This window comes from Gorilla gorilla, chromosome 20, assembly GCF_029281585.2.
Source record: "Gorilla gorilla gorilla isolate KB3781 chromosome 20, NHGRI_mGorGor1-v2.1_pri, whole genome shotgun sequence".
In the NCBI taxonomy this organism is placed as follows: domain Eukaryota; kingdom Metazoa; phylum Chordata; class Mammalia; order Primates; family Hominidae; genus Gorilla; species Gorilla gorilla.
In genome coordinates this window covers 61576577-61602009 of record NC_073244.2, presented here as the reverse complement: position 1 = coordinate 61602009, position 25433 = coordinate 61576577, and the positions used below count along the sequence as shown (strand labels likewise).

At 53.3% G+C, this 25433-nt stretch overlaps 1 protein-coding gene across 20 annotated transcripts; it reads right to left on the bottom strand.

The window, feature by feature from the left end:
* Positions 1-1206: 1206 nt before the first annotated feature.
* On the bottom strand, positions 1207-24595 carry ODAD1 (outer dynein arm docking complex subunit 1). Of its 20 annotated transcripts, none has more exons than XM_055370114.2 (18): positions 24274-24415; positions 24079-24154; positions 23530-23611; positions 23152-23208; positions 22696-22788; positions 21111-21210; positions 20785-20974; positions 16246-16368; positions 15805-15918; positions 10537-10604; positions 8231-8418; positions 7928-8062; positions 7291-7373; positions 6971-7139; positions 2932-3095; positions 2755-2852; positions 2345-2423; positions 1207-2273 (listed from the first exon to the last, which is right to left on the bottom strand). In XM_055370114.2, exons 5-18 carry the CDS (start codon positions 22763-22765, stop codon positions 1731-1733), a joined length of 2124 nt encoding a protein of 707 aa, XP_055226089.1. In that variant the 5' UTR covers positions 22766-22788; positions 23152-23208; positions 23530-23611; positions 24079-24154; positions 24274-24415; the 3' UTR covers positions 1207-1730. The 20 variants fall into 20 exon arrangements, with proteins under 20 accessions (XP_055226089.1, XP_055226093.1, XP_055226095.1 ...); XM_055370118.2 differs by having other exon boundaries at positions 23962-24154; positions 24274-24371; XM_055370120.2 differs by lacking the exon at positions 24079-24154 and having other exon boundaries at positions 24274-24595.
* Between the last annotated feature and the right edge of the window lie 838 nt (positions 24596-25433).

The window sequence follows — 25433 nt, the reverse complement described above, 5'->3', positions numbered from 1 at the left end:
TTCAAGCAATTCTTGTGCCTCAGCCTCCCGAGTAGTTGGGAAGACAGGTGCACATCACCATGCTCTGCTAATTTTTGTATTTTTAGTGGAGACAGGGTTGCGCATGTTCACCAGGCTGGTCTTGAACTCCTGGGCTCAAGTGATCCACCCACCTCGGCCTCCCAAAGTGCTGGGATTACAGGCGTGAGCCACCATGCCCAGCCTGAATTTTTAAAAGTTTTTATATAGCTTTGATACCAATGGATTAAATTTTGACAGGGCATTTGGCATGACTCAACTACAGGAAAGAGTTATCAAGGTGTTCTAAGCCCTCTCACTCCTACACCCACCCCCGCTGCAGGAAGGGGCCAAAGTCAGCTTTTTCTCTGTGACCCTGTGGCTGGAGTTAGGGCTGTCCATAAATAATCCTTCCTTTCTCTCCTTCCAGGCACATGAAAAGACTGCGCTTCCCGGCAACCCTTTGAAGTTCAGCGTGACCTGCTGACCCGCTCTGGCTGAGTGTGAGCTAAGAGGACAGGTGTCATATCAGGTCCAAGCCCCGCGAGTCACTGCCTGCTGTGCCATCCTCTCTTCTTCCCGTGCCAAAGGACTGGCAGCATTCCAGATGATGGCTGTGCCATGGGCCCGGGGTACACGAGTGATATGGAGCGGAGCGCTCAGCTGGCCCACAAAGGAGAGAAACCTCTGCTGCCTGAGGACCACAGAGAATCTGCAGCTGTGACTGCAGCACAGCCCGGCCTGCCCTGACCAACACAGCTCCAAGAGAGCCTGACATGTGGAGGTCTCAGAGAAATGGATGAATAGGCTGGGTGCGGTGGCTCACGCCTATAATCCCAGCATTTTGGGAGGCTGAGGTGGGCAGATCACCTGAGGTCAGGAGTTCAAGACCAGCCTGGCCAACATGGTGAAACCCCATCTCTACTAAAAATACAAAAATTAGCTGGGCGTGGTGGTGGGCACCTGTAATCCCAGCTACTCGGGAGGCTGAGGCAGGAGAATCACTTGAACCCAGGAGGCGAAGGTTGCAGTGAGCCGAGATTGTGACACTGTACTCCAGCCTGGGCAACAAGAGGGAAACTTCGTCTCAATAAATAAATAAATAAATAAGAATGCTGAATGAGTGACTGAATGAATGAATGAATGGCAGGGAATCGGGACAGGGTCACGGACTACCCCCAGGCCGGAGGTAGAGGAAGCAGCCATGCCTGAAGCCGGCTCTCCACACATACACTTTATTTCCACAGTCCCATTTTCCCATGCTGAACCTGGCGTCTTCGCCCTGACTTTTCCCACACCTGTCAGCACTGGAGGGCTCTTGGGGAGTGAGGAGCTACAGAGACAGGGACACAGGATGCATGGAGAGCCTGGGAGATGGAGATGAGGAGAGTGAGCCAGAAACAGGAGGTGGGGGATCCACAGGGGGCCAGGGCTCAGCAGACAGGGAAGGGGCAGATATGGAGACAAGACGGACAGACACTGACCAGGAAGCCCAGAGAACAGGAGATCAGGAGGCAGAGGGAAAAGCAGGGTCAGGAGCAGAGAGAAAGGAACCGGGAGACATAGGTGAGGTGGTGATGAAGGGCAGATGAAAACAGTTGAAGGGGCAAAAAGACAGAGGCCTGCGACTGGGAGAAAAAGACAGAGACCCACAAGGCAAACAGGGGAAGTAGAGACACAAAAAAAGACCCCACAGAGAGCCAGGGCAGGGTGGGGGCTGCGTGCCCCTCGTGTTAGCCCCGGGAGTCTTTGCTGGTGGAGGAGCCCGGGCCAGTGCTGGAGGCAGGGCCGGTGCTGGAGACGTGGTCTCTGCTGGACCCAAGGCCTCCGCTCGAATCGGACGCTGTGCCTCCGCTCTCCACACCACCCTCTGTGTTTTCTCTGCCCCTGCTGGACCCCACGTATCCAGTGGAGCCCAGGTAGCTGCTGGCGCTGACGGGTCTGAAGGTCACGTGGCCCCCACTCGAGGCACTGGTGGAGCCGAAGGTCACGTGGCCAGTGTTGGGGTCACCGTGCGTGACGTGGCTGGGCAAATGCCCAGTGCTGGAGCTGAGGCCGCCAAAAGTGACGCGGCCAAGAGAGCCACGGTTTCTGCTAGTCTTGTGGCTCAAGATGGACCCAGGGATGGCATGGGGGTGCCTGGTGGGCACCAGGACGGTACTGGAGCCGGCCCTCTGGGTGCTGGCCAGGTCCGCGCTCAGGGTGCCGTCCAGCTTCGCGGCGGTGTCGGCCAGGTCCTTCTGGCGCTGCGCCTCCGCCTGCTCCTGGAGCTCCACCTGCAGGGAAGGTGAGCTGGGCCCCTACACACACTGAGGGCTGGCCCCACCCCCGCAGGCCCCACTCTCACCAGCTTCTCCACTTGGCTCAGCAGCTCCTCCCTGCTCATGGGGTAGTCATCGCTGGCCTCAAAACCCGGGGGGTCTTCTCTGGGGAGGGGAAGGAAAATTGGAAAAGACTAGACCTCAGCCCTCAAAAAGGCCAGCGGCCCTTCCTGCTAAACCCCGGGAGCCTCAGCCATTCTCCCACCAGCCCCGAGTGCCCTTCCCTTCTGGGGCACCCAGGGCCCCATCTTCCCACACAGGTGCCAAGCCCCTACTCCTTCTGGCTGCCTCAAAGCACATACTTCATATTCTAACCCCCCAGGGCCACATCCTCCAGCCAGTCCCCAAAAGCCCCCCAAAACCTTCTATCCTGTGTGTTCCCTCTGCCCCCATGGAAGCCCCGTCCCCTCTGCGTCCCTCCTGCCCTGCGCCTCACAGAGTGTCAGGGGGCTGAAGTGGGGCCATCTTCTTCGGAAGGTCCTCCAGGCTCTGGCCCAGCACTAGGAGGGCAGCGTCGGCCAGGGAGGTGAAGCTCTGGAGAGTGTGGGAGCCTGCGGTCAGCTGGGCCACCCCCGAGACCGGCCTCCTGTCCCGGCTCCCTGCCGCCTCCCACCTGGGCATGTAGGAAGGCCTGCACTGTCAGGAGCTCCACCAGCCGCTTCTCAATGAGGCTCAGGAAGAGGCCCATGTCCCGGTCTCCCATGCTGGTCTTGACCCCAAGGAGGTCATCGATCATGCTGCTGTCGCAATGGGCCTTGGTGAAGAGGAGCTGGATATCTGCGTCATGGAGGGCCGGTTGTCAGGGATCTGGCACCGCCAGCTGGGTGCCAGCCCTCTTCCCACTCAGGTCCTCACTGCCCCATTCTACAGAGACTGCGGTCAAGGCTCAGAGACCAAAAGGGAGTCACCCGAGCTCAGCCAGCCAGGCAGGGGGACAGCACTGCTGTGCATCCCTCTCTCCCTGACTTGTCCTTCAAAGTCAGCCTCGAGTGTGACTGCCTCCAGGAAGCCTTCCCAGTGACCCCAGCAGAGCCGGCCTCGTGAGTGTGAGATCCAGGCAGTGGTGAGGGGCCTGCACTTGGCTTGACACGCTGCTGCTCTTCCTATCTTGAAAATCTCAGCAATTTTTTAACAAGGGGCCCCTCATTCTGCACTGGGCCCCACAAATTATGGTCTTGCACCGCAGACTGAGTTAGGGCCTCCTCTCGCCCCCAGTGCCTGGGCGTCCTCTGTCCTAGCCCCTGAGTGATGAGTGCCCAGTGCGCAGGTCAGTCCCCTCCAGGGCCTCTCCCCACTGTGCCCACATCACCTAGCACAGGGCTCGGGTCAGCCATCACGACAGCAGGAAGGAGGACCTGCCCATATCTGAGCTCCTACGGTATGCCCCAAGGAGGCTCTCCAGCTCGCTCCCCACCCCCCCCCCACCTTTCTCTCCGTCCGTCATCCCTTCTAATTCTCATGACAACCCTGCAAAGTAGGCACTGCCATCCCCATTCCCAGAGCGGAAGGAGGAAGCCACACACCAAGGTTCACAATTGGTGGAGCTGAGATTCAAACCCAGGACAGGCTGGGTGCAGTGGCTCACACCTGTAATCCAGCACTTTGGGAAGCCAAGGCAGGCAGATCATTTGAGGTCAGGAGTTTGAGACCAGCCTGGCCACCATGGTGAAACCCTGTCTCTACTAAAAATACAAAAAAACTAGCCGGGCATGGTAGTGCAGGCCTGTAATCCCAGTTACTGGAGAGGCTGAGGCAGGAGAATTGCTTGAACCCGGGAGATGGACGTTGCAGTAAGCCCAGATCACACCACTGCTCTCCAGCCTGGCTGACGGCGTGAGATTCCATCTCAAAAAAACAAATAAAAGCTAACAATAAATGTTTTAAAAAAGAGAAAAGAAACAGGACAGCCTGACTCCTGAGTGCTCTGCATGGCTACTTCCTGAAAAATAAGAAAGATGAGGCCTGGCGCAGTGGCTCACACCTGTAATCCCAGCACTTTCGGAAGCCAAGGTGGGTGGATCACCTGAAGTCAGGAGTTTGAGACCAGCCTGACCAACATGGCAAAACCCCCCTCCACTAAAAATACAAAAATTAGCTGGGCGTGGTGGTGGGCACCTGTAATCCCAGCTACTGGGAGGCTGAGGCAGGAGAATCGCTTGAACCAGGAGGGGGAGGTTGCAGTGAGCCGAGATCGTGCCACTGCACTCCAACCTGGGGGACAGAGCGAGACTGTCTCAAATTTTAAAAAATAATAATAATAATAGAAAAAAAAGGATGCACAGGTGGATGCAACTGATACCCACAGAAAGGATTAAAAAAAAAAAAAAGAAACTCAGCTAGGAGTGGTGGCTCATGCCTATAATCCCAGCACTTTGGGAGTCCAAGACAGGAGGATCACTTGAGTCCAGGAGTTCAAGACTAGCCTGGACAACATAGTAAAATCCTATCTCTAAAAAAAAAAGGGCCGGGCACGGTGGCTCATGCATATGTAATCCCAGCACTTTGGGGGCCGAGGTGGGCAGATCACCTGAGGTCAGGAGCTTGAGACCAGCCTGGCCAACATGGCGAAACCCCGTCTCTACTAACAACACCAAAATTAGTTGGGCGTGGTGGCGGGCACCTGTAATCCCAGCAACTCAGGAGGCTGAGGCAGAACTGCTTGAACCTGGGTGGCAGAGGTTGCAGTGAGCCGAGATTGTGCCACTGCACTCCAGCCTGGGCAAAAGAGCGAAATTCCTCTCAAAAAATAAATAAATGAAAAAAATCTAAAAAAAATTTTAAAAAGGAAACTCTAGACCCCTACCTCATACCATACAGGCAAATCAATTTGTCATAAGTCAAGACTTCAATATGGGAGCTCAAACAATGAAACTTCTAGGAGAAAACACAGCATAATGCCTTTGTAACCTCAGGACAGGCAAAAATTTCTTAGGCAGGCTACAAAGTCATTAACTACAAAAAGAAAATTTCATAAATTAGATATCCTCAAAACTAAGAAACTTCAGTTCATCACCAAAAAAAATGAAAAGGCAAGCTACAGTATAAGAGAAAATATTTACCAACAGTCTAGTATCTAGAATATACAAAGAACTCCTTCAACTCAGTTATAGCAAGACAAACCCAATTTTTAAAAAAACAAGTGCACAAGATTGAACAGGAACTTTACAAAAATATCTGAATGGCCAATATGATGCTCAATATTATTAGTCACCAGGGAAATGCCAATTAAATTAATAGAGAGAGTACGGCACACACGTTAGATGGCTAATATTAAAATGGCTGACGGCCAGGCACGGGGGCTCACGCCTGTAATCCCAGCACTTTGGGAGGCCGAGGCGGGCAGATCACGAGGTCAAGAGATCGAGACCATCCTAGCCAACGTGGTGAAACCCCGACTCTACTAAAAATACAAAAATTAGCTGGGCGTGGTGGTGCACACCTGTAGTCCCAGCTACTGGAGAGGCTGAGGCAGGAGAATCGCTTGAACCCAGGAAGCGGAGGTTGCAGTGAGCCGAGATCACGCCATTGCACTCCAGCCTGGTGACAGAACAAGACTGCATCTCAAAAACAAAACAAGATAAAAAATGGCTGACACTAGGAAGTGGTGGAAAAGGTGTGGATCATCGGGGACTCCCATATGCTTGCATAGGTGAGAGCATAAAATCTTGCGACCAGTGTGGAAAACTGTTTGGCATTTTCTAATAAATATCAACATATACCTACCCTAAGACCCATCAGTCCCACTGCTAGGCATTTATAGACAGACAGATGTACATGGATGATCCATGGATGAATACTGGGTAGATGGATGGATGGGTGGATGATGGATATGGGACAGTTGGAGGGACAGCATCTGTTTTTTAGTGTTTTGTGAAACAAGTGGAATAATGCATAAGTGCCTTGCACAGTGAATGACGCATAATAAACATTGCTATTATATTTTATCATCATTTTCTTTACAAATAATAACATTTTTGGTAACTAAGACTAAGAAGAAATTTGGTAACTAAGATAAGACTAGGAAGACAAAAGTCAAATATCATTGCAGATAGATGGATGAACAGATGGATGTGGGGCTGTTGGAGGCAGATGGACAGATAGACAATGGATGGATTGATGGACATGGGACAGATGGAGGGATAGACCCTGGATGGATGGGTGGACATGGGACAGTTGGAGAGATAGACCCTGCATGGATGGATGGACATGGGACAGTTGGAGGAATAGATCCTGGATGGATGGATGGATGGATGGATGGATGGATGGATGGATGGATATACAGACAGATGGATATAGGACAGATGGAGGGGTAGATCCTGGATGGATAGATATGGGACAGATGAAGGAATAGACCCTGGATAGATAGATGGATATGGAACAGATGCAGGGATCAACCCTAGATGGATGGATGGATGCACTGATAGATGGATGGATGGATGGGTGTAGGACAGTTGGAGGGACAGATGATGGATGGATAGATGGACATGGGACAGTTGGAGGGATAGACCCTGGTTGGAAAGATGGACAGATATGGGGCAACTGATAAGCAAGTGAACCAGGTTGTCCATGTGATGCCTCCAAGCCCCGCGGGCTGATGGTGTCCTTCCAAGTGGAGAAGCCAGGCTTGGGAGGGGGCGCCCATGGGTGCTCACCAGCCTTGAGCTTCTCCAGCTGTCCCCGCACATCCTGGAAGCGGGCCTCAAGGCGCTCAGCCTCCGAGTGCACCTTGTCCACACGCTGCTGCAACGCCTTCTGCTGCTGCTCCTGCAGCAAATGCTGGTCATCCTTGCTGGCACGTGCGCTCACCAAAGCCTCCTGCATCTGTGGGGACAGGGCTGAATGCTGGGCCAGATGTCAGCCTCGGGAGTTGGGGGGTGTGGAGCTGGGAAGAAGCAGGAGGCAGGCTGAGGGAGGGGAGGGGGCGGGGAGGCCGGGAGGAGAGGAGGAGATGGAGAGGGCAGGCCTCACTCACCTCCTTGATCTCTTCCTGCACATGCTCCAGCTCCAAGTTCTGCTCGTTGATGAAGTTGAACTCAGCAAAGTTGCGCTCCTCGACTGGGAGAGTTGGGCAAGGCGGGGCCCAGAGAGAGGGAGACAGAGAAACAGAGACAGAGAGAACAGAGACAGAGAGGCGCACAGAAGGCCAAAGAAAGTGAAGATGAGGAAGGCCACACAGAAACCAAGGCAGAGAGATGAACAGAGAGGAGTCACAGAGACAAAGAGGCGTGGGAAGATACGGCAGGCGGGACACAGAAATACACAGCAAGGCAGAGAGGGAAAGCCAGAGACTCAGCAATAGCAAGGGAGATGGGGAGATGCAGGCGGGGAGAACGGTAGATATGGGTAAGGAGAGAAACAGAGAGGGACAGGGTTGAGGGAAGGATGTGGAGAGTGACTCTAGGCCCAGGAGTGAGGAGGGGGTGGGGAGGGGCAGAGACAGGGCCACGGTAAGACGCCAGTGGATGCGGGCGGCGGGTCCCAGGCATGACATCTTGTTCCTCCAGCACAGGTGGAGGAGTTCCCCAGGGCCAGAGCTGAGGCCAGCCTGCACTGGACTCAGGGGGTGCTGGGGTCCCGGGCCTCCTCCCTCCACCCAGGGCCCCACTCACTCTCCAGATACTTCTGCACCAACAGGTCAGGGTCACTCTCCCCCATCAGCTGGGACAGTTTATTCAGGGCGTCCTCGTAGCAAAGCACCAGCCTCTCCTGGGAGGTCTTCCAGACGCCCTCGGCCACCTCCCCGGCTAGGGGAAGAGAGAACAGCAGGTCGGTCTCCTGGGTGGCCTCCAACACAGAGACCTCCTGGGTGAGGGGGAGCAAAGCGTGGTCCCACCTGGGGCACGAAGGTGTGCTGCAGGTGCCCCAGGGGCGGCCAGGCCCTTGAGATGCAAAGGCAGCAGCCCCAGCCTCACCCTGCTTTTCACGCTTCTCCAGGACATCGGGATCTGGCTGCCGGTCGTTGTTCTTGAGCTTGAGGAAGTGGTGCAGCTGCTCCAGGTGCGAGATCTGCCGCTGCAGGACCTGCGCCTCCATCTCGCTCTGGGCCTCCTCCTTCTCCGCGCACTCCCGCAGCAAGCCCATCTTGGCCTTCGCCTCCTCCCTGCGGGGGTCAGCCGGGGTCAGGATGACTGGAGGCTGGACTGGGGTCGGCCTGGGGTCCTGGGGATGGGCGGGGTCAGCCAGAGGTTGTGGGGGTGGGGTGGAGTCAGCTGGTGTCCCAGATGGGCAGGGCCAGCCTGGGGTCACAGGAATGGGGCTGAATCAGGTTGCAGTTATCCTGTGGTCACAAAAAGCAGAGAACTGGCTGGGCACGGTGGCTCAGTCTGTAATCCCAGCACTTTGGGAGGCAGGAGGATCACCTGCAGTCAGGAGTTTGAAACCAGCCTGGCCAACATGGTGAAACTCCATCTCTACTAAAAATACAAAAATTAGCCAGACCTGGTGGTGCGTGCCTGTAATCCCAACTACTTGGGAGGCTGAGGCAAGAGAATCGCTTGAACCTGGGAGGTGAAGATTGCAGTGAGCTGAGATCGCACCACTGCACTCCAGCCTGGGTGGCAAGAGCGAAACTGTCTCAAAAAAAAAAAAAAAAAGACAGAAGCAAGAACTTCAAAAGAGTGCGACATCATATTAGAAACCCAACACAAAACTCTCGGTGTGCTGCTGGCTCACATTCTTTCAGCAGCCTGCTCTCCTCATCCTTCAGAGTGTACTGTCTCTCTCTATGTAAACTCTCTGTTCTCTATTTGCCTTCAGTAAATTCTCTTTGTTGGCTAAATCAGTCTCTTGGCAGAATTCTTTCTCCCAAGTAAGACTAAAAAGTGAGGATTCCTGCACTTCCCGGTGGCAGGTACAGTTTCCTTTTGGAGTGATGGAAATATTTCGGATCTAGACAGAAGTGGTGTGGTTGCACGACCCTGTGAATGTACTAAATGCTGCTACATTCTATGCTTTAAAATGGTGAATTTTGCCATTTTTGTTTTAACAGAGAGAGAGAAAGAGAGAAATCACAGAGACCCTAAGGCCGACCCAGACCACAGCTGATGTCGATCAGGGACCATGAGAAAACAGAAGCCAGAGAAGAACTCAGTAGAAGGTAAGAAAGCATTTGGAGCAAAAGAAGAGGGTGAAGCTGAGAAAGAGACAGGGATGGAGTGAGAGAGAGAGCATGGAGCTCATGAGAGCCCCAGAGAGGGAGAGAGAAGCCAACACCTAAAGCAGCTTCAGCTCCTCAACTCCTTACAGTGTGCCTCTATCTGAAGGTGGCCCGAGAGAATCTCTGTCCCTTGCAACCAATGCTGACGAATAACAAATTCGCCAGATGCTTTCAGGAACCCTGCTGCACTATATATGTGCTAGATGCACTTTTTTTTTTTTTTTCTCCTGAGACGGAGTCTCACTCTGTTGCCCAGGCTGGAATGCAGTGGTGCAATCTCAGCTCACTGCAACCTCCACCCCCAGGGCTCAAGCAATCCTCCCACCTCAGCCTCCCAAGTAGCTGGGACCACAGACACCCGCCACCATGCCCAGCTAAGTTTTTATATTTTTGGTAGAGACGGGATTTCACCATGTTGGCCAGGCTGGTCTCGAACTCCTGAGCTCAAGCAATCTGCCTGCCTTGGCCTCCCAAAGTGCTGGGATTACAGGTGTGAGCCACCTCGCCCAGCCAGTAGATACATTCTTATGTGCTAGATGGGGTCAGTAGAGGTTAATTTACATGCCCAAGAAAAAGAACAGGGCCGGTGGGGTGCAATGGCTCATGCCTGTAATCCCAGCACTTTGGGAGGCAGAGGCGGGTAGATCATGAGCTCAGGAATTCAAGACCAGCCTGGTCAAGATGGTGAAACCCCATCTCTACTAAGAATACAAAAATTAGCGAGCCACAGTGCCAGGCACCTGTAATCCCAGCTACTCGGGAGGCTGAGGCAGGAGAATCGTTTGAACCTGGGAGGTAGAGGTTGCAGTGAGCCAAGATAGCGCCACTGCACTGTAGCCTGGGCAACAGAGCCAGACTCTGTCTCAAAAAAAAAGACAGAACAGGACCTTGCCAGTGGAGGTGGGGAACTGGTGGCGGGGAGAGAGAAAAAGGGGACATTATGGGAGAAAAAATACGTTCTGACGTGTTTCATGAGTCCTGAACCTTCCCACCACTGCCTTATGGAAAGGTGCGTCCTGAGTCATCTGGGTCCCGCCATCCCAGGATACCCGCAGTCTCTACCTGACGGCGTAGGCAGAGGTGGAGGAGAGGATAAGGGTGCTGACCAGGTGCTGCAGGTGGTGGATCTCCTGTGGGGGGAGGAGAAAAAAATCAGTGCCAGTTCTTACAGCCTCATTGCTCGAAGTCTTTCCTTTCGGCCCCGTGCTTCTCCAATAAGGAGTACAGCTCTTGAGCCTTCCAAATGTGGACCTTCCTCATTAGCGACTGCCCATGAAAGGGATTTTAAAGAGGTGTGAAGTCAAATTGATAAGCTGGATCAAAAGGCTCTTTCTGTAGATAAGCAGAAACTAAGAAAATATTTAGTAACCTACAGGGACTGGGTGGAAATGAGGTGGAGGAGATGTAAAGGAAATGACGTTTCCCTAGGAGACCTTTTGGAATAGTTTGATTTGAGAACCTTGTTAATGTTTTACATATTCATAAAGGAAATTAAATCAATAAAGAGAGGAGAGAAAACTAAAACTAAATGCAAATGGAAGCAAGTGAACTTTATTTAAAAATAATAATAGGGCCAGGTGCGGTGGCTCAGGCCCATAATCCCAGCACTTTGGGAGGACGAGGCGGGCAGATCACCTGAGCTTGGGAGTTCAAGACCAGCCTGGCCAACACAGAGAAACTCCATCTCTATTAAAAATACAAAATTAGGGCCGGGCGCGGTGGCTCACGCCTGTAATCCCAGCACTTTGGGAGGCCGAGACGGGAGGATCACCTGAGGTCGGGAGTTTGAGACCAGCCTGACCAACATGGAGAAACCCTGTCTCTACTAAAAATACAAAAAATTAACCAGGCGTGGTGGTGCATGCCTGTAATCCCAGCTACTTGGGACAATGAGGCAGAAGAATAGCTTGAACCCGGGAGGCGGAGGCTGTGGTGAGCCGAGATCGTGCCATTGCACCCTAGCGTGGGCAACAAGAGTGAGACTCCATCTCAAAAGAAAAAAAAAAAAAAAGAAAGAAAGATGAAATGAGGAATGCTCAGGAAAAAGCTGGTGGTATTGGAATGGAATCAGAGGTATCAATGTGAACTCACTATCGTAAAATATGTCAGCCAGGCGCAGCGGCTCATGCCTGTAATCCCAATACTTTGTGAGGCCAAGGCAGGAGAATCACCTGAGCCCAAGAGTTTGAGAGCAGCCTGGACAACATAGTAAGACCCCATCTCTACAAAACATAAATAGAATTTTAAAACATATAAAATATGTGTGCTTCCTAGCTCTCTCCAGAGGAAGGGCCTCAAAGCAATGACACCCAAGTAGCAACAAAGTCTCTTAGTGCCAGGCTGGCGGCTCACGCCTGTAATCCCAGCACTGTGGGAGGCCGAGGTGGGCGGATCACGAGGTCAGGAGATCGAGACCATCCTGGCTAACACGGCAAAACCCCGTCTCTACTAAAAATACAAAAAATTAGCTGGGCGTGGTGGCGGGCGCCTGTAGTCCCAGCTACTCGGGAGGCTGAGGCAGGAGAATGGCGTGAACCCGGGAGGCGGAGCTTGCAGTGAGCCGAGATCATGCCACTGCACTCCAGCACTTCAGCCTGGGTGACAAAGCGAGACTCTGTCTCAAAAAAAAAAAAGAAAACGGTCTCTTAGTGCCTCAACACCTGCTCTTCCCTAGAAAGAACCGGGACTCCTCAGAAAAATGGCCAACCCCAGGGATGGGGCAGAACAAGGTCCAGATTACCCAGACTATCTTCCTGTGCCAGAAAGTGAGGAAGTACTCCCAAAAAGTGACGGGGTACGTCCAAAGGCCACAGAAGCCAGCTTGAAGGGGCTCCCACTAACCAAATCTGGGGCAATTTGAATATTAAAATGAATGGCAGTTATGGATCATCATCTATAAAGTCAGAATACACTAATCCTCACTGACAACACTCAAATATACAGGGGGAGAAAGAGAAGTGTTTCCTTTTTGTTTTTTGTTTTTTTTTTTGAGACAGAGTTTCACTCTTGTTGCCCAGGCTGGAGTGCAATGGCACAATCTCGGCTCACTGCAACCTCCAGCTCCCTGGTTCAAGTGATTCTCCTGCCTCAGCCTCCCAAGTAGCTGGGATTACAGGCGTGCACCACCACACCTGGCTAATTTTTTGTATTTTTAGTAGAAACGGGGTTCACCATGTTAGCCAGGCTGGTCTCGAACTCCTGACCTCAGGTGATCCGCCTGCCTCAGCCTCCCAAAGTGCTGGAATTACAGGCATGAGCCACCACACCCGGACGAGAAGTGTTTCCTTAAGGAAAATGCCATCTTATAAATGTGGGAGAAATGACAGAGTCTTTTAAATCACCCTGTTGCAGCCATTACAGTAATAACCGTTCAGGGAAGAATCATTCATGGATGATAAAATTGATGGCAGTAGCTGCTGGCTGTGGCTGCACACTCCATGGAGCCGGTAGGAGCCCTGCCCCTTCTGAGTTGGGATGGGAGCTCCCCGTGTGCAGCTGCAGCCACCAGAACCGCAGCTGCAGACCCAGGCCTTCTGCTCCACAGAGCAGGCAGGATCCCCGCCCTCCTGGGCGGGACTACAGCTGCCCAAACTGCTGCTGTGGATCTGAGCCTCTCTGTGCTCTTGCAGGGAGCCAGGAGCAGGCAGGATCTGCCCTCCCGGGTGCAGCTGCAGCTGCCCAACCCGCCTCCCACTCCAGGGAGCAGGCAGCAGCCGGGGACAAGCGAGGGTCCTGCCCCTTCCGAGTTGGTGGGGTGGGAGCTCCCAGAGTGCAGCTGCAGCCACCCTCCCAAACACAGGACCTAGGCATCTCTGAAGTTCTCTGCAGCCTGCACCCTGAACGGCCCAGGAAAGCACCACCGCACCCCCCTCCCCACCCCAATCCCTGCAGGCTCGAGCGTGTCTGCTCCTGCTGCTTGGCCTCTCTCCTCTCTCACACCCACTCTGATCTCAGAGAGGGGTTGGGGTCCAGCCCAGTGCCATGAATGGCAGCAGGAGGCAGGCAGATTCCTGGGCAGAAGAGGACAAGTACCCGGTAAGGTCCCTCCTTCAAGCCAGGGAGGGCCTGAAGGCTGGGGGCCAGGTTGCCAGTACTGCAAAACGAGTGGGGACTTGCAGCATCTCCTCCAGGCCTGCCCATGGCCGCCCATGGAGCTACCCTCTCTGCTGAGAGCTTCAGAGGCCTGCAGAGACATCTGAACAATCTGCCTGCGGAGAGGAACCACCCTCTCCAGGGCCTCCTCACTGCTGATAGCTGAACACTGGACCAGACGACCTGCCTGCAGAGGAGCTGCCCCCTGCAGGTCTCTGAGCTGTCCTAACACTTGGTAAAGCTCCTCTTCATCTTGCTCACGCTCCACTTGTCTGCCTACCTCCTTCTTCCTGGACACAGGACAAGAACTCGGGCAAAGGCACCACTGGCCAAGGAGGTTTCCAGCCAGAAAAGTGATGCCATAAATATCCCGTAACAAAATGATTGAGTGAAGGTGTGTCAGGGGACAAGATATTTACACAGTCTCAGAGAATCTCCCCACGGACCACTTATTCACTACAAAAACGAAAACTCTTCCTGGCTAGCCAAGTGATCAAAGACAACATCACTAGTCATGGGACAAGTTGACATCAGGTGCCTCCTGAGATCTTGCGCAGGAAGGACACACTATCACTGCTGTGACATTCCCCCCAAAGTGCAGACGCCAAATCTAATCATGAAGAAAGATCAGATAAACCGGCCGGGCGTGGTGGCTCATGCCTGTAATCCCAGAACTTTGGGAGGCTGAGGCGGGTGGATCACCTTAGGTCAGGAGTTTGAGACCAGCCTGACCAACATGGAGAAACCCTGTCTCTACTAAAAATACAAAATTAGCCGGGCATGGTGGTGCATGCCTGTAATCCCAGCTACTCAGGAGGCTGAGGCAGGAGAATCACTTGAACCCGGGAGGTGGAGGTTGCAGTGAGCCAAGATCATGCCATTACACTCCAGCCTGGGCAACAAGAGTGAAACTTAGTATCAAAAAAGAAAAAAAAGACCAGATAAACCCATGGCAGGGGACATCGCACAACACAAACGGCCTGGATGCTTCCAAAATGTCAACGTCATGGAGAAAAAAAAGCCCAAGGGACTGACCCAGATGAACAGAGCCAGAACAACCAAATGCAACGTGGGATTCTGGACCGGAGCCCAGAGTAGGAAAATCAAGTTCACTGTAAAGGATATCATTGGGACAATCAGTGACCTTGACATATGGACTGTTTAGAATTCTAACAATGTTAACGTCCCTGACTTGGATAACAGCACTGTGTTTATGTAAGGAAATGGCGTTGTTCTTAGGAAATGCTCACTCAAGTACTTAGGAGCATAATGCCTACAACATATTGTCAAACAGTTCAGCATTCAGGATAATAAATTATTTTCAGCAAAACAATAATTACACACACCAATAGTAAGAGTGGGGGAGAAAGAGAAAATAAATGTGGCAAATTATCAAACTGGGTGAAAGATATATAGGAGTTCTTTGTATAATTCTTGCACCTTTTCTGTAATTTGAAATTATTTCCAAATGAAAGTCAAGACCGGATGCAGTGGCTCACGCCTCTAATCCCAGCACTTTGGGAGGCCGAGGCAGGCGAATTGCCTGAGCTCAGGAATTCAAGACTAGCCTGGACAACATGGTGAAACCCTGTCCCTACTAAAAAAAAAAAAAAATCGGCCGGGTGTGGTGGCTCACACCTGTAATCCCAGCACTTTGGGAGGCCGAGGAAGGCGGATCACGAGGTCAGGAGATCGAGACCATCCTGGCTAACACAGTGAAACCCCATCTCTACTAAAAATACAAAAAATTAGCTGGGCATGGTGGCAGGCCCCTGTAGTCCCAGCTACTCGGGAGGCTGATGCAGGAGAATTGCTTGAATCTGGGAGGCACAGGCTGTAGTGAGCCAAGATCACTTCACTGTGCTCCAGCCTGGGCGACAGAGTGAGACTCATCTCAAAAGAAAGAAAGAAAGAAAGTCAAAAGAGAGGGGACAGGGCTGGTTCTTCAAAGATCCCCGTGGAATGTATAATAAATGGTCTTGCTTGCTCATAGATTGCCCTGGGTGATACTATTCAGAATGACATTCTGCTTTCCACAACTATAAATGAAGCCACTTTTTTGTTGGAAGTGTCCTCCAACATTTCCCAGGCCTCCACGCCTTTTGGACTAAAGCAAGCCTACAGCTCTAGTCAATCCCTTACTTGAGGCCTGAGTGCTGGAGCAGGAAGGGCAAACAGCTGTGGGGAGGCCCTGCACAGGGGTCCCTCTCTCCTCCCCTGGATTTCAGGGCCACTGACCTTCTTCAGCTTGCGGTCCACGTTCAGATAGCGGTTCCTGTCGACCCGCAGCAGATCCAGCTCCTCCCGCAGGGCCGCATTCCGCACCAGCTGGTTGTCAAAGTGACAGGTGACCTGGGAGTAGAAAGGCGGATGGAAGAGTGGGTCTGAAGCCAAGTCTGCCTGCCTCCTCCAAGCTCAGCCAAGGAGGAGACACTTATCAGAGGTTGGGCCGGCCTGTTTCCTGAGAAACACAGGTTCTTTGGGGTTCCCGAAATCAATGTCCACTCCCCTCTAAGGACCCATCAGTCTCCTTTCCTTGGGAACCTCCATCCCTCCAGAATCCTGTGTCCTGACACATATGTGCACACACTGCCCAGCATTTCCAGAACCCAATGACCATGCCCAGTTCTTCCCATAACCGCACAATTCAGGTCGAGGGACCAGGAGGTTGACCCTCACCCTGTCCAACTGGTTTTCTAGGATCCTGATCCTTCGCCCGATCTTGACCTTCTGATCCAGGATGAATCCCGGGGACCTGACATTCTTACTGTGGGTAAAGATCCGCGTCTCCCACTCCTGGATCTAGAAGAAAGAGGATGGTACCTGTTTTTGGTTGCCTGAATGTGGGAGAGATTGAATGGCCCAGGGAAAATGAGTCACTAAGCATGGCAAACATCTGCTGTCCCTGTCACCCCAGAATAACATCTACCCTTCTGCTGACACTATCCAGCCCTCCATGTGGTTCTGGTGGGCCTTCCAACCACAGTGTATCACCCTATCAGCCACATGACGCAGGTCTGGACACTCACAGGGATTGGCCTAGAGATGGGAATGTGACCCCATGGAGCCAGCCTGACTCCTTTCCTTTTTTTTTTTTTTTTTTTTTTGAGACAGAGTCTTGCTCTGTCTCCCAGGCTGGAGTGTGCAGTGGCGCGATCTTGGCTCACTGCAACCTCCACCTCCCAGGCTTGAGCAATTCTAGTGCCTCAACCTCCCGAGTAGCTGGGATTACAGGCACGTACCACCACACCCAGCTAATTTTTGTATTTTTAGTAGAGATGGGGTTTCACCATGTTGGCCAGGCTGATCTTGAACTCCTGACCTCAAGTGATCCACCCGCCTTGGCCTCCCAAAGTGCTGGGATTACAGGCAAGAGCCACTGCACCCAGCCCTGACTCCTTTCCTGATAGTCTGGGGGAAGCACATGAGATGGAAGGATGGGATTCCAGGACTTCTCCTGTCATAGCCCCACCACAGGGAGGGTCCTGGGAGAATGAGGCCAGTGGACAGAAGTGGAGATGAGAGTTGGAGAGATGGTGAGAATGAACTTGATGACATTAGTAGCCCTGGGTCTGCTTATGCCTAAAACCAGCTTCCAATCTGTCCTTCTCATTTCTGTATTCATCTGTACTTATTGGGGTGTGCTCTGTCTCTCCAAGCAAACTGGGGGTTCCATGAGGACACAGAGTCTTGTGTTTTCTCCCTGTCCGAGACAAAGAAGGTATTCAACATAACATGCAGACTAAATAGATAAATGAATTGCTCAACACTTCAATTTGTGCTGTTATGGGTTGAATCACGTCCCGTAAAAACTCATATGTTGGCCGGGCACGGTGGCTCACACCTGTAATCCCAGCACTCTGGGAGGCAGAGGTGGGTGAATCACCTGAGGTCATGAGTTCAAGACCACCCTGGCCAACATGGCGAAACCCCACCTCTACTAAAATACAAAAATTAGCAAGGCGTGGTGGCAGGCACCTGTAATCCCAGCTACTCGGGAGGCTGAGGCAGGAGAATTGCTTGAACCCAGGAGGCAGAGGTTGCAGTGAGCTGAGATGTGCCACTGCACTCCAGCCTGGGGAACAGAACAAGACTCCATCTCAAAAAAAAAACAAAACAGGCCAGGCGCGGTGGCTCACGCCTGTAATCCCAGCACTTTGGGAGGCCGAGGTGGGCGGATCACGAGGTCAGGAGATCGAGACCACGGTGAAACCCCATCTCTACTAAAAATACAAAAAATTAGCTGGGCGCAGTGGCGGGCGCCTGTAGTCCCAGCTACTCGGGAGGCTGAGGCAGGAGAATGGCGTGAACCCGGGAGGCGGAGCTTGCAGTGAGCCGAGATTGCACCACTGCACTCCAGCCTGGGCGACAGAGCGAGACTCCGTCTCAAAACAAAACAAAACAAAACAAAAAAAAACCTCACATGTTGAAGTCTTAACCCCCAGTACTTTAGAATGTGACCTTATTTGGAGACAGAGTCTTCATAGAAGTAATTAAAATGAGGTAATTGAGGTGGGCCCTAATCCACTACGACGAGGTGTTCTTAGAAAAATGGGAAATTGCTGGGTGTGGTGGCTCATGCCTGTAATCCCAATACTTTGGAAGGCTGAGGCAGGATGATCTCTCAAAGCCAGGAGTTCAAGACCAGCCTAGGCAACAAAGCAAGACCCCATCTCTACAAGATACAAAATAAATTAGCTGGGCATGGTGGTGCACACCTGTAGTCCTAGCTACTTGGGAAGCTGAGGTGGCAGATCCCTTGAGACAAGGAGCTCGAAGCTGCAGTGAGCTGTGATTGTGCCACTGTACTCCAGCCTAGGTGACAGAGGGAGATCCTGTCTCAAAACAAAACAACAAAAAAAGGAAATTTGGACATAGATACGCACACAGGGAGAACGCCACGTAAGGATAAAGGCAGAGGTCAGGCGTGGTGGCTCACGCCTGTAATCCCAACACTTTTGGAGGCTGAGATGGGCGGATAACTTGAGGTCAGGAGTTCGAGACCAGCCTGGCCAACATGGCGAAACCCCATCTCTACTAAACATACAAAAATTAGACAGGTGTGGTGGCGCATGCCTGTAATCCTATCTACTTGGGAGGCTGAGACAGGAGAATGTTTGAACCCAGGAGACAGGGGTTGCAGTGAGATGACATTGTGCCATTGCACTCCAGCCTGGGTGACAGAGCGAGACTTCGTCAAAAAAAAAAAAAAAAAAAAAAAAAAAACCTGCCTAACTGTGCAAACTGTGTACCAAAAGTAGTGTGCCATTCCACATTCCCACCAGTGGAGTATGAGAGTTCTGCTTCCTCTACATCCTTCCCACAACTATGGACCGTCTTTTTAATGGAGTTTGGGAAAGTTCTTAATATATTCTGGATACAAGTTCTCTATCAGATACGTGCTTTGCAGATATTTTCTCCCAGTCTGGACCTTGTCTTTTCATTCCTTGCCTTTGCCAGTTTCTGCAGGTGGGATTCCTTGACTTGTGGACTCCTTACCTGTGGCCGCATCACTGGTTTTTGTTTTTTAAAGGGGTTCCGAGCCAGGCACAATGGCTCACGCTTGTAATCCCAGCACTTTGGGAGGCCACGGTGAGTGGATCACCTGAGGCCACGAGTTTGAGACCAGCCTGGCCAACATGGCAAAACCTCATCTCTACCAAAACTACAAAAATGAGCTGGGCTTGGTGGCACGTGCCTGTAATCCCAGCTACTCAGGAGGCTGAGGCAGGAGGATCGCTTGAACCTGGGAGGTGGAGGTTGCAGTGAGCCAAGATCCTGCCAGCCACTGCACTCCAGCCCGGGTGACAGAGCGAGACTTTGTCTTGAAAAGAAAAAGAAAAAGAAAGTGGGTCTCTCTCTGCTGCCCAGGCTGGAGTGCAACGGGGCAATCACAACTCACTGAAGCCTCAAACTCTTGGGCTCAAGTAGCTGCCACCTCAGCCTCAAGACATGCACCACTGTGCCCAACTGACAAATTGGTTTTTTAAATGAAGGCTAGACCAGAATTTAGCAGAATGAATCCCACATTAAAATATATATATATATATATTATTTGCTGAAACTTGTTTCAGATATATTAATATATGTGTGTGTGTATATCTGTATGCATCTTGGTGTGTATGAACTACACCTCATGAGTCATGGTCATAAAAACTTGACAGATCACTGGCCTAGAAAAATCACATTGTTTGCAAGGTCAAATAGCAAGGTCCCGAAACAGATGGGATTCGCAACCTGTCTAGACTGCGGCATTACCACCGTCCTTGTTTGCAGATGAAGAAACTAGGGCCCAGAGAGGGGAAACCTGCCTGCCCCCGATCACAGAGCTCCAATGGCAGAGCCAGGACTCTAATGCAGGTTTTGAGGACTCTAACATGCGAACCTTTCCTGCTTAACCACACCAGTCCTGTTTTTGAATGCCTGGGACTGTGCTAAAGCAGCAAACATCTATGTTTCCACTGAACACAACTCTACCAGATGGATGCTTTCAATAGCCCCGATTTTTTTTTTTTTTTTTTTTTTTTGAGACAGAGTCTTGCTCTGTCGACCAGGCTGGAGTGCAGTGGCGCGATCTTGGCTCACTGAAACCTCTGCCCCCCGGGTTTAAACAATTCTCCTGGCCGAGCGCGGTGGCTCACGCCTGTAATCTCAGCACTTTGGGAGGCCGAGGTGGGCGGATCACAAGGTCAGGAGATCGAGACCATCCTGGCTAACACAGTAAAATCCTGTCTCTACTAAAAATACAAAAAAATTAGCCGGGCGTGGTGGTGGGCGCCTGTAGTCCCAGCTACTCGGGAAGCTGAGGCAGGAGAATAGCATGAACCTGGGAGGCGAAGCTTGCAGTGAGCCGAGATTGTGCCAATGCACTCCAGCCTGGGCGACACAGCAAGACTCCGTCTCAAAAACAAAACAAAACAAAAAATTATTCTCCTGCCTCAGCCTCTCGAGTAGCTGGGATTACAGGCATGTGCCACCATGCCTGGCTAATTTTTGTATTTTTTGTAGAGATGGGGTTTCACCACGTTGGCCAGGCTGGTCTTGAACTCCTGACCTCAAGTGATCTGCCCACCTCAGCCTCCCAATGTGCTGGGATTACAGGCATGAGCCACTGTGCCCGGCCTAATAGCCCCAATTTCACATGAGGAAGCTAAGGCTCAGGGAGGTTACAACACTTGCCCGTAAGCAGGATCCACAGAACCCCCTCTCAAACCCCACCTGCTTGTCCAGGGCCCTGGTCTGCTCCTGCAGCTCCTCGATCTCCACCTGCACCTGGGCCCGGCCCTTCAGCAGGCGGTCCATGTTCTCCAGCCGCTCACTGTGCCGAAGCCGCTTGACCTGGTTCTGGGCTGCACTGATCTGCACCTGGAGATCACCCCGTACCTCCTCCAAGCGCCGGATCTCCTCACTACCCAGGCAGGGAGGTGGAAGAGGGGCCAGTAAGGGGGCAGAACTCAGCATCACTAAAGGCAGGACCCAGGAGTCCAGTCTTCAGCCCCTCTGACCCCCTCCTCCCCAGCTCAGGGCCCAGGCGCCCAGCTCACAGTTGCTTGTTGATGCGCTGGTGGACTTCCTTGCTGTAGGCCCGCCTCTCCCCTTCCATCACTTTGCATTGTCGCTGCAGCCTACTCAGCTCCCAATCCACTGAGAACAGGGCCAGCCAAGGGACTCAGCAGGGATCCTGGCCACCAGCTCCTCCCAACCCAGGACCTAGGAATTCTGCTCCCTTTGGGGTCTCACAAACTGCAACTGAACTGCAGGTCCAGCCCCCAACACCCCTCTAGGAATGCACCTCAGTTCCGGGATCCCTCGAGCTTCCTCATCCCTTCATACCCAAAACTGAACTCAGGGTTTTTTCCCCTAAAACCCACTCCCATCCCACCAGAGGGCACTTCTGGAAGGTCTCTGGGTCTTCTGGGACCTGGGCACACCACCTGGAATTGGGAAGGCTCTTGCTCCCTCCCTCCTTTTCTGCCCCACCATCAGCAGCCCTCAGCCCCATCCTCTTGCCTCCTCCCTCTCTCAACCCATCCCCTCGGCTCAGCCTCATCCTCTCCTATCTGGACCATCACCTCAACCTTTCTCTCAACTTCCAGCCTTCCCGCACAGTCCCAGAGGGTCTCTCTACACCCACAGCCAACCCTACCCCACCCACAGCAGACCCTACCCCTCATAGGCCTCCCATGATGCCCCAGTACCTGCAGGACAAAGTCTCAGCACCTCAGCCTGGGATCCGAGACCCCAAGTGACCTGACCTTACCCACCTCTCCAGTCTTGCCCATATGCTCCCCATCTCCAAAGGCCCAGTAGTTTTCAATCAGCGGGTGATTCTGCCTTCCAAAAACATTTGGCAATGTCTGGAGACTTATTTTTTTCTAGACAGGGTCTCGCTCTGTCCCCCAGGCTGGAGCGCAGTGGCACAATCTCAGCTCACTGCAGCCTCCACCTCGCAGGCTCAAGTGATCCTCCCACCTCAGCCTCCCGAGTAGCTGGGATTATGGGTGCACGCCATCACACCTGGCTAATTTTATTTTATTTTTGTAGCGATGAGGTCTCACTGTGTTGCTCAGGCTGGTCTTGAACTCCTGGGCTCAAGTGATCCTCCTTCCTCAGCTTCCCAAAGTGCTGGGATTACAGGCATGAGCCAGCATGCTCAGCCTAGAGACATTTGTCATTGTCATGACTTGTGGAGAAGGGAGGGGGCTACTGGTATCCAGTGAGTAGAAGCCATGGACACTGCTTGGCATCCTACGACACACACGACTGCCCCCACAACAAAGAATTATCCCACCCCAAGAGTCAACAGTACCAAGGTTGAGAAAGCCTACCCTAGCCACATTCTGTCATCTCTGTAGAAACACCCTTCCTTCCTTCTCCCCTTGGCAATTCCTACAGGGAGTTCTCGGCCCCACTCAAACTTCTGCTGCCTGAAGTCTCCAGCCTGCCCCACTGCCCGGGCTTGGCCCACCCACGGAGGTGTCCGCCCCGCCTCCCTTAGGGCGCATGTCTGTTCCCACCAGAGGGCGCTCCTGGACAGACACTCTCCCTCCCTCCCTACAGGACCTGGAACTTGGGAAAGCTGGGGGCTGGGAAAGAATGGGTGAATGATATAAAGAATGAATGAATTACCCATTCCCTCCAGAAAGGCCTCGCTTCCCTCCTCGGAGCGGGCGCTCCCTGCCAAGCGTCCCAAAGGCATCCTGGCCAAACAGGGTGGGGCTCCTGTAGGAATGGACTTATAAGACCCTTCAGACAGCAGGCGGGCCAGGGCCCAGAGAGGGTGGACAATGAACTGCGAGGGACTGGGAATTGAAAGGGGGTGACCCTAGAACCACGCTGGCCTCATTCCTCCAAGAGGGGTTGGAGGGGGACCTCTCTCAGGCCTCTCCCACACCTCTCCAGCCCTCCCACCTCTCACACTCTGGGTCTTGCGTCTAGGCTCCGATTCTGGCGCGGGTTTGGCAGGGGACAGGTCTCCTGGGCTCTCAGGATATCCGAGGCCAGGCTGTTTGGTCGCAGGAGAGGGGGAAACCCCGGCCTGCTGTAGAGGGGGTTGGGCAGGGTCGGGGGAGTCCTGGGCCCTACCTGCCGACGGGCCTGACCTGTTCTTGGTGCTCCAAGTTCAGTGTTGTGGTCTGGTTACTGGGGAGATAAGGGACCAATGACGACTGAGGACAGCGGCCAGGGAGGGACCGAGGCCGCGGGAGAAACTATGGGAGGAGGGGCGGAGAAGGATGCGAGGCGTAGACCTGCAGGGTTCCCACGGACTGAGAACTGATGGGCAAGGCCAGGCGCGGTGGCTCACGCCTGCAATCCCAGCATTTTGGGAGGCCGAGGCGGGCGCATCACTTGAGGTCACGAGCTCGAGACCAACCTGGCCAACATGGTGAAACCCCGTCTCTACTAAAAGTACAAAAAATTAGCCGGACATGGCGGCTCGTGCCTGTAATCCCAGCTACTCACTCGGGAGGCTGGGGCAGGAGAATCGCTTGAACCCGGGAGGCGGAGGTTGCAGTGAGCCGAGATCCCGCCACTGTACTCCTGCCTGGGCGACAGAGCGAGACTCCGTCTCAAAAAACAAACAAACAAACAAACAAAACTGATGGGCGGCGAGGTTCTGAAAGGGGCGGAGCCGGGAGGGCCTGTGGAGCGGGGCTGCGGAGCCCTGAGAGGTGCACGGCTGTGAGGCCTGAGAGGGGCGTGCCGTAGGGAGCTGTGATGGGCGGGGCTGAGACCTGTGAGGAGAGTGAGTGGGAGGAACTTCGAGGGGCGGGGCTTCGGGGCCGGCGAGGGGAGGGGCACGGACACCAGTACAGGACGGGGCTTCGGAGACAGCGAGCGGAGGGGTTTCCTCGTAAGGGGCGGGCTTCGAGCGTCGCGTTTGGAAGGCCTTACGAGGGGCCCGGTGGAAGGGCGGTGAAGGGCGGGCTAATCGGGAGGCGCTCAGGCCTTGAAAGCCTGCGGGAGGTCGAAATGGTCCTGGGGAGGTCGAGGCTGAGGTCTCACTAGTACCGCGGGCCTGGAAGCGGCGGGAGTTGAAAGAGCCTGCGGTGACCTGTATGGAAGCCCTCGAGGCCAGGCCGAGGTCCTACAAGACGGAGCCCGAGAGGTGCCGGTCTTAAGCTGACTATGACCACGTTAAATTAAGGATTCATAGGAAGGAAGGCGGTGCCGAAGCCGCGAGTTGCGCGGAGAAGGAGCGCTCACCACAGCCTCAGCGGTTCACTACGCAAGCGCGGCCAACGGCTTCCCGGGAAGCAGCCAAAAACGCTTGGCCGCCTACCACGTCCGCGCGCTGGAGGGCGGAAGTGGGCGAGACCTCGGGCACTCCATACCGCCCCCGGTTTCTGGCCACGCCCCCTCTGGTTACACCCACTCGCTCTGTAAGGCACGCCCACTCCGCGGCGGCGGCTGCTGCCCACGTGGGCCTCCCCGGGCGGGCGGGCAGTGGGCGCCTCTCCCTGCAGGCTGGGTGTGCCCGAAGCCTGCGGTTTCCTGTGGGAGGAAGCGGCCTGCGTTCGCGCAGCTCAACTCATAATCTCGGAGGCCCAGGATGGGGAGATCCCGCCGCCATCCTCAGATCCTCTGATTCTTCCCCTTCTACATAGCCGTAGTGCGGGGACCCCCCTAATATCCCCAGGGTACCCAAGCCTGGCGCCGATTCCACTCAGGGAACTTGATTCTGAGTCCTAGACTCGTGTTTTTCACCTCCCCGGCTCAAGTTTCCATCTTCCTAGCCCCTGGCTCCCCCTAGTCCTCTCAAGAAAGTGGAGCCCTCTTTTCCTGCACCCCAAGAGGAACGTATGTCTCCCCGGCCCCTAATTTTTCCTTCAGTGACCCAGACTTTGCAACTTCCTTAGGGATCTGAGTGCGGACCCCAGTTTCTGTCTCTCAGGCACTTAAGTTTGAGACTACTTATTCTCCCCCAGGGACCCTCATTTTGGATTCCCAACTTTAGCCTTGAGACCCAATGGACCCAAGAATTTGCCCCTTCCCCAACTCCTAGAGATCCTGAATCAGGGTCCCCCAGTACTGACTCCACTCAGAGCCCCAATGCCTGATATGACTAGCACTACCCTAAGAACTGCCCTATAATGTATTTACTATTATCTCTATTTTTCAGATGAAGAAACTGAGGCACAGAGAAGTTATTAGTAACTTGCCAAAAATTACACAGCCATTGAGTAAAACAGCTTGGATTTTGAGTCCAACCAGTGTGGCTCTAGAGTCTGTGCTATACTGGTATCCCAGCTTCCAGGTCTCGGGGTACCCAGCCAGGCACTGAACTGTCCATCCCTCACCCCCTCAGGGAGCCCGAATCACCAACAGCTATCCCAAACCCAGCTCTGGCCCATCAGATACCCAGA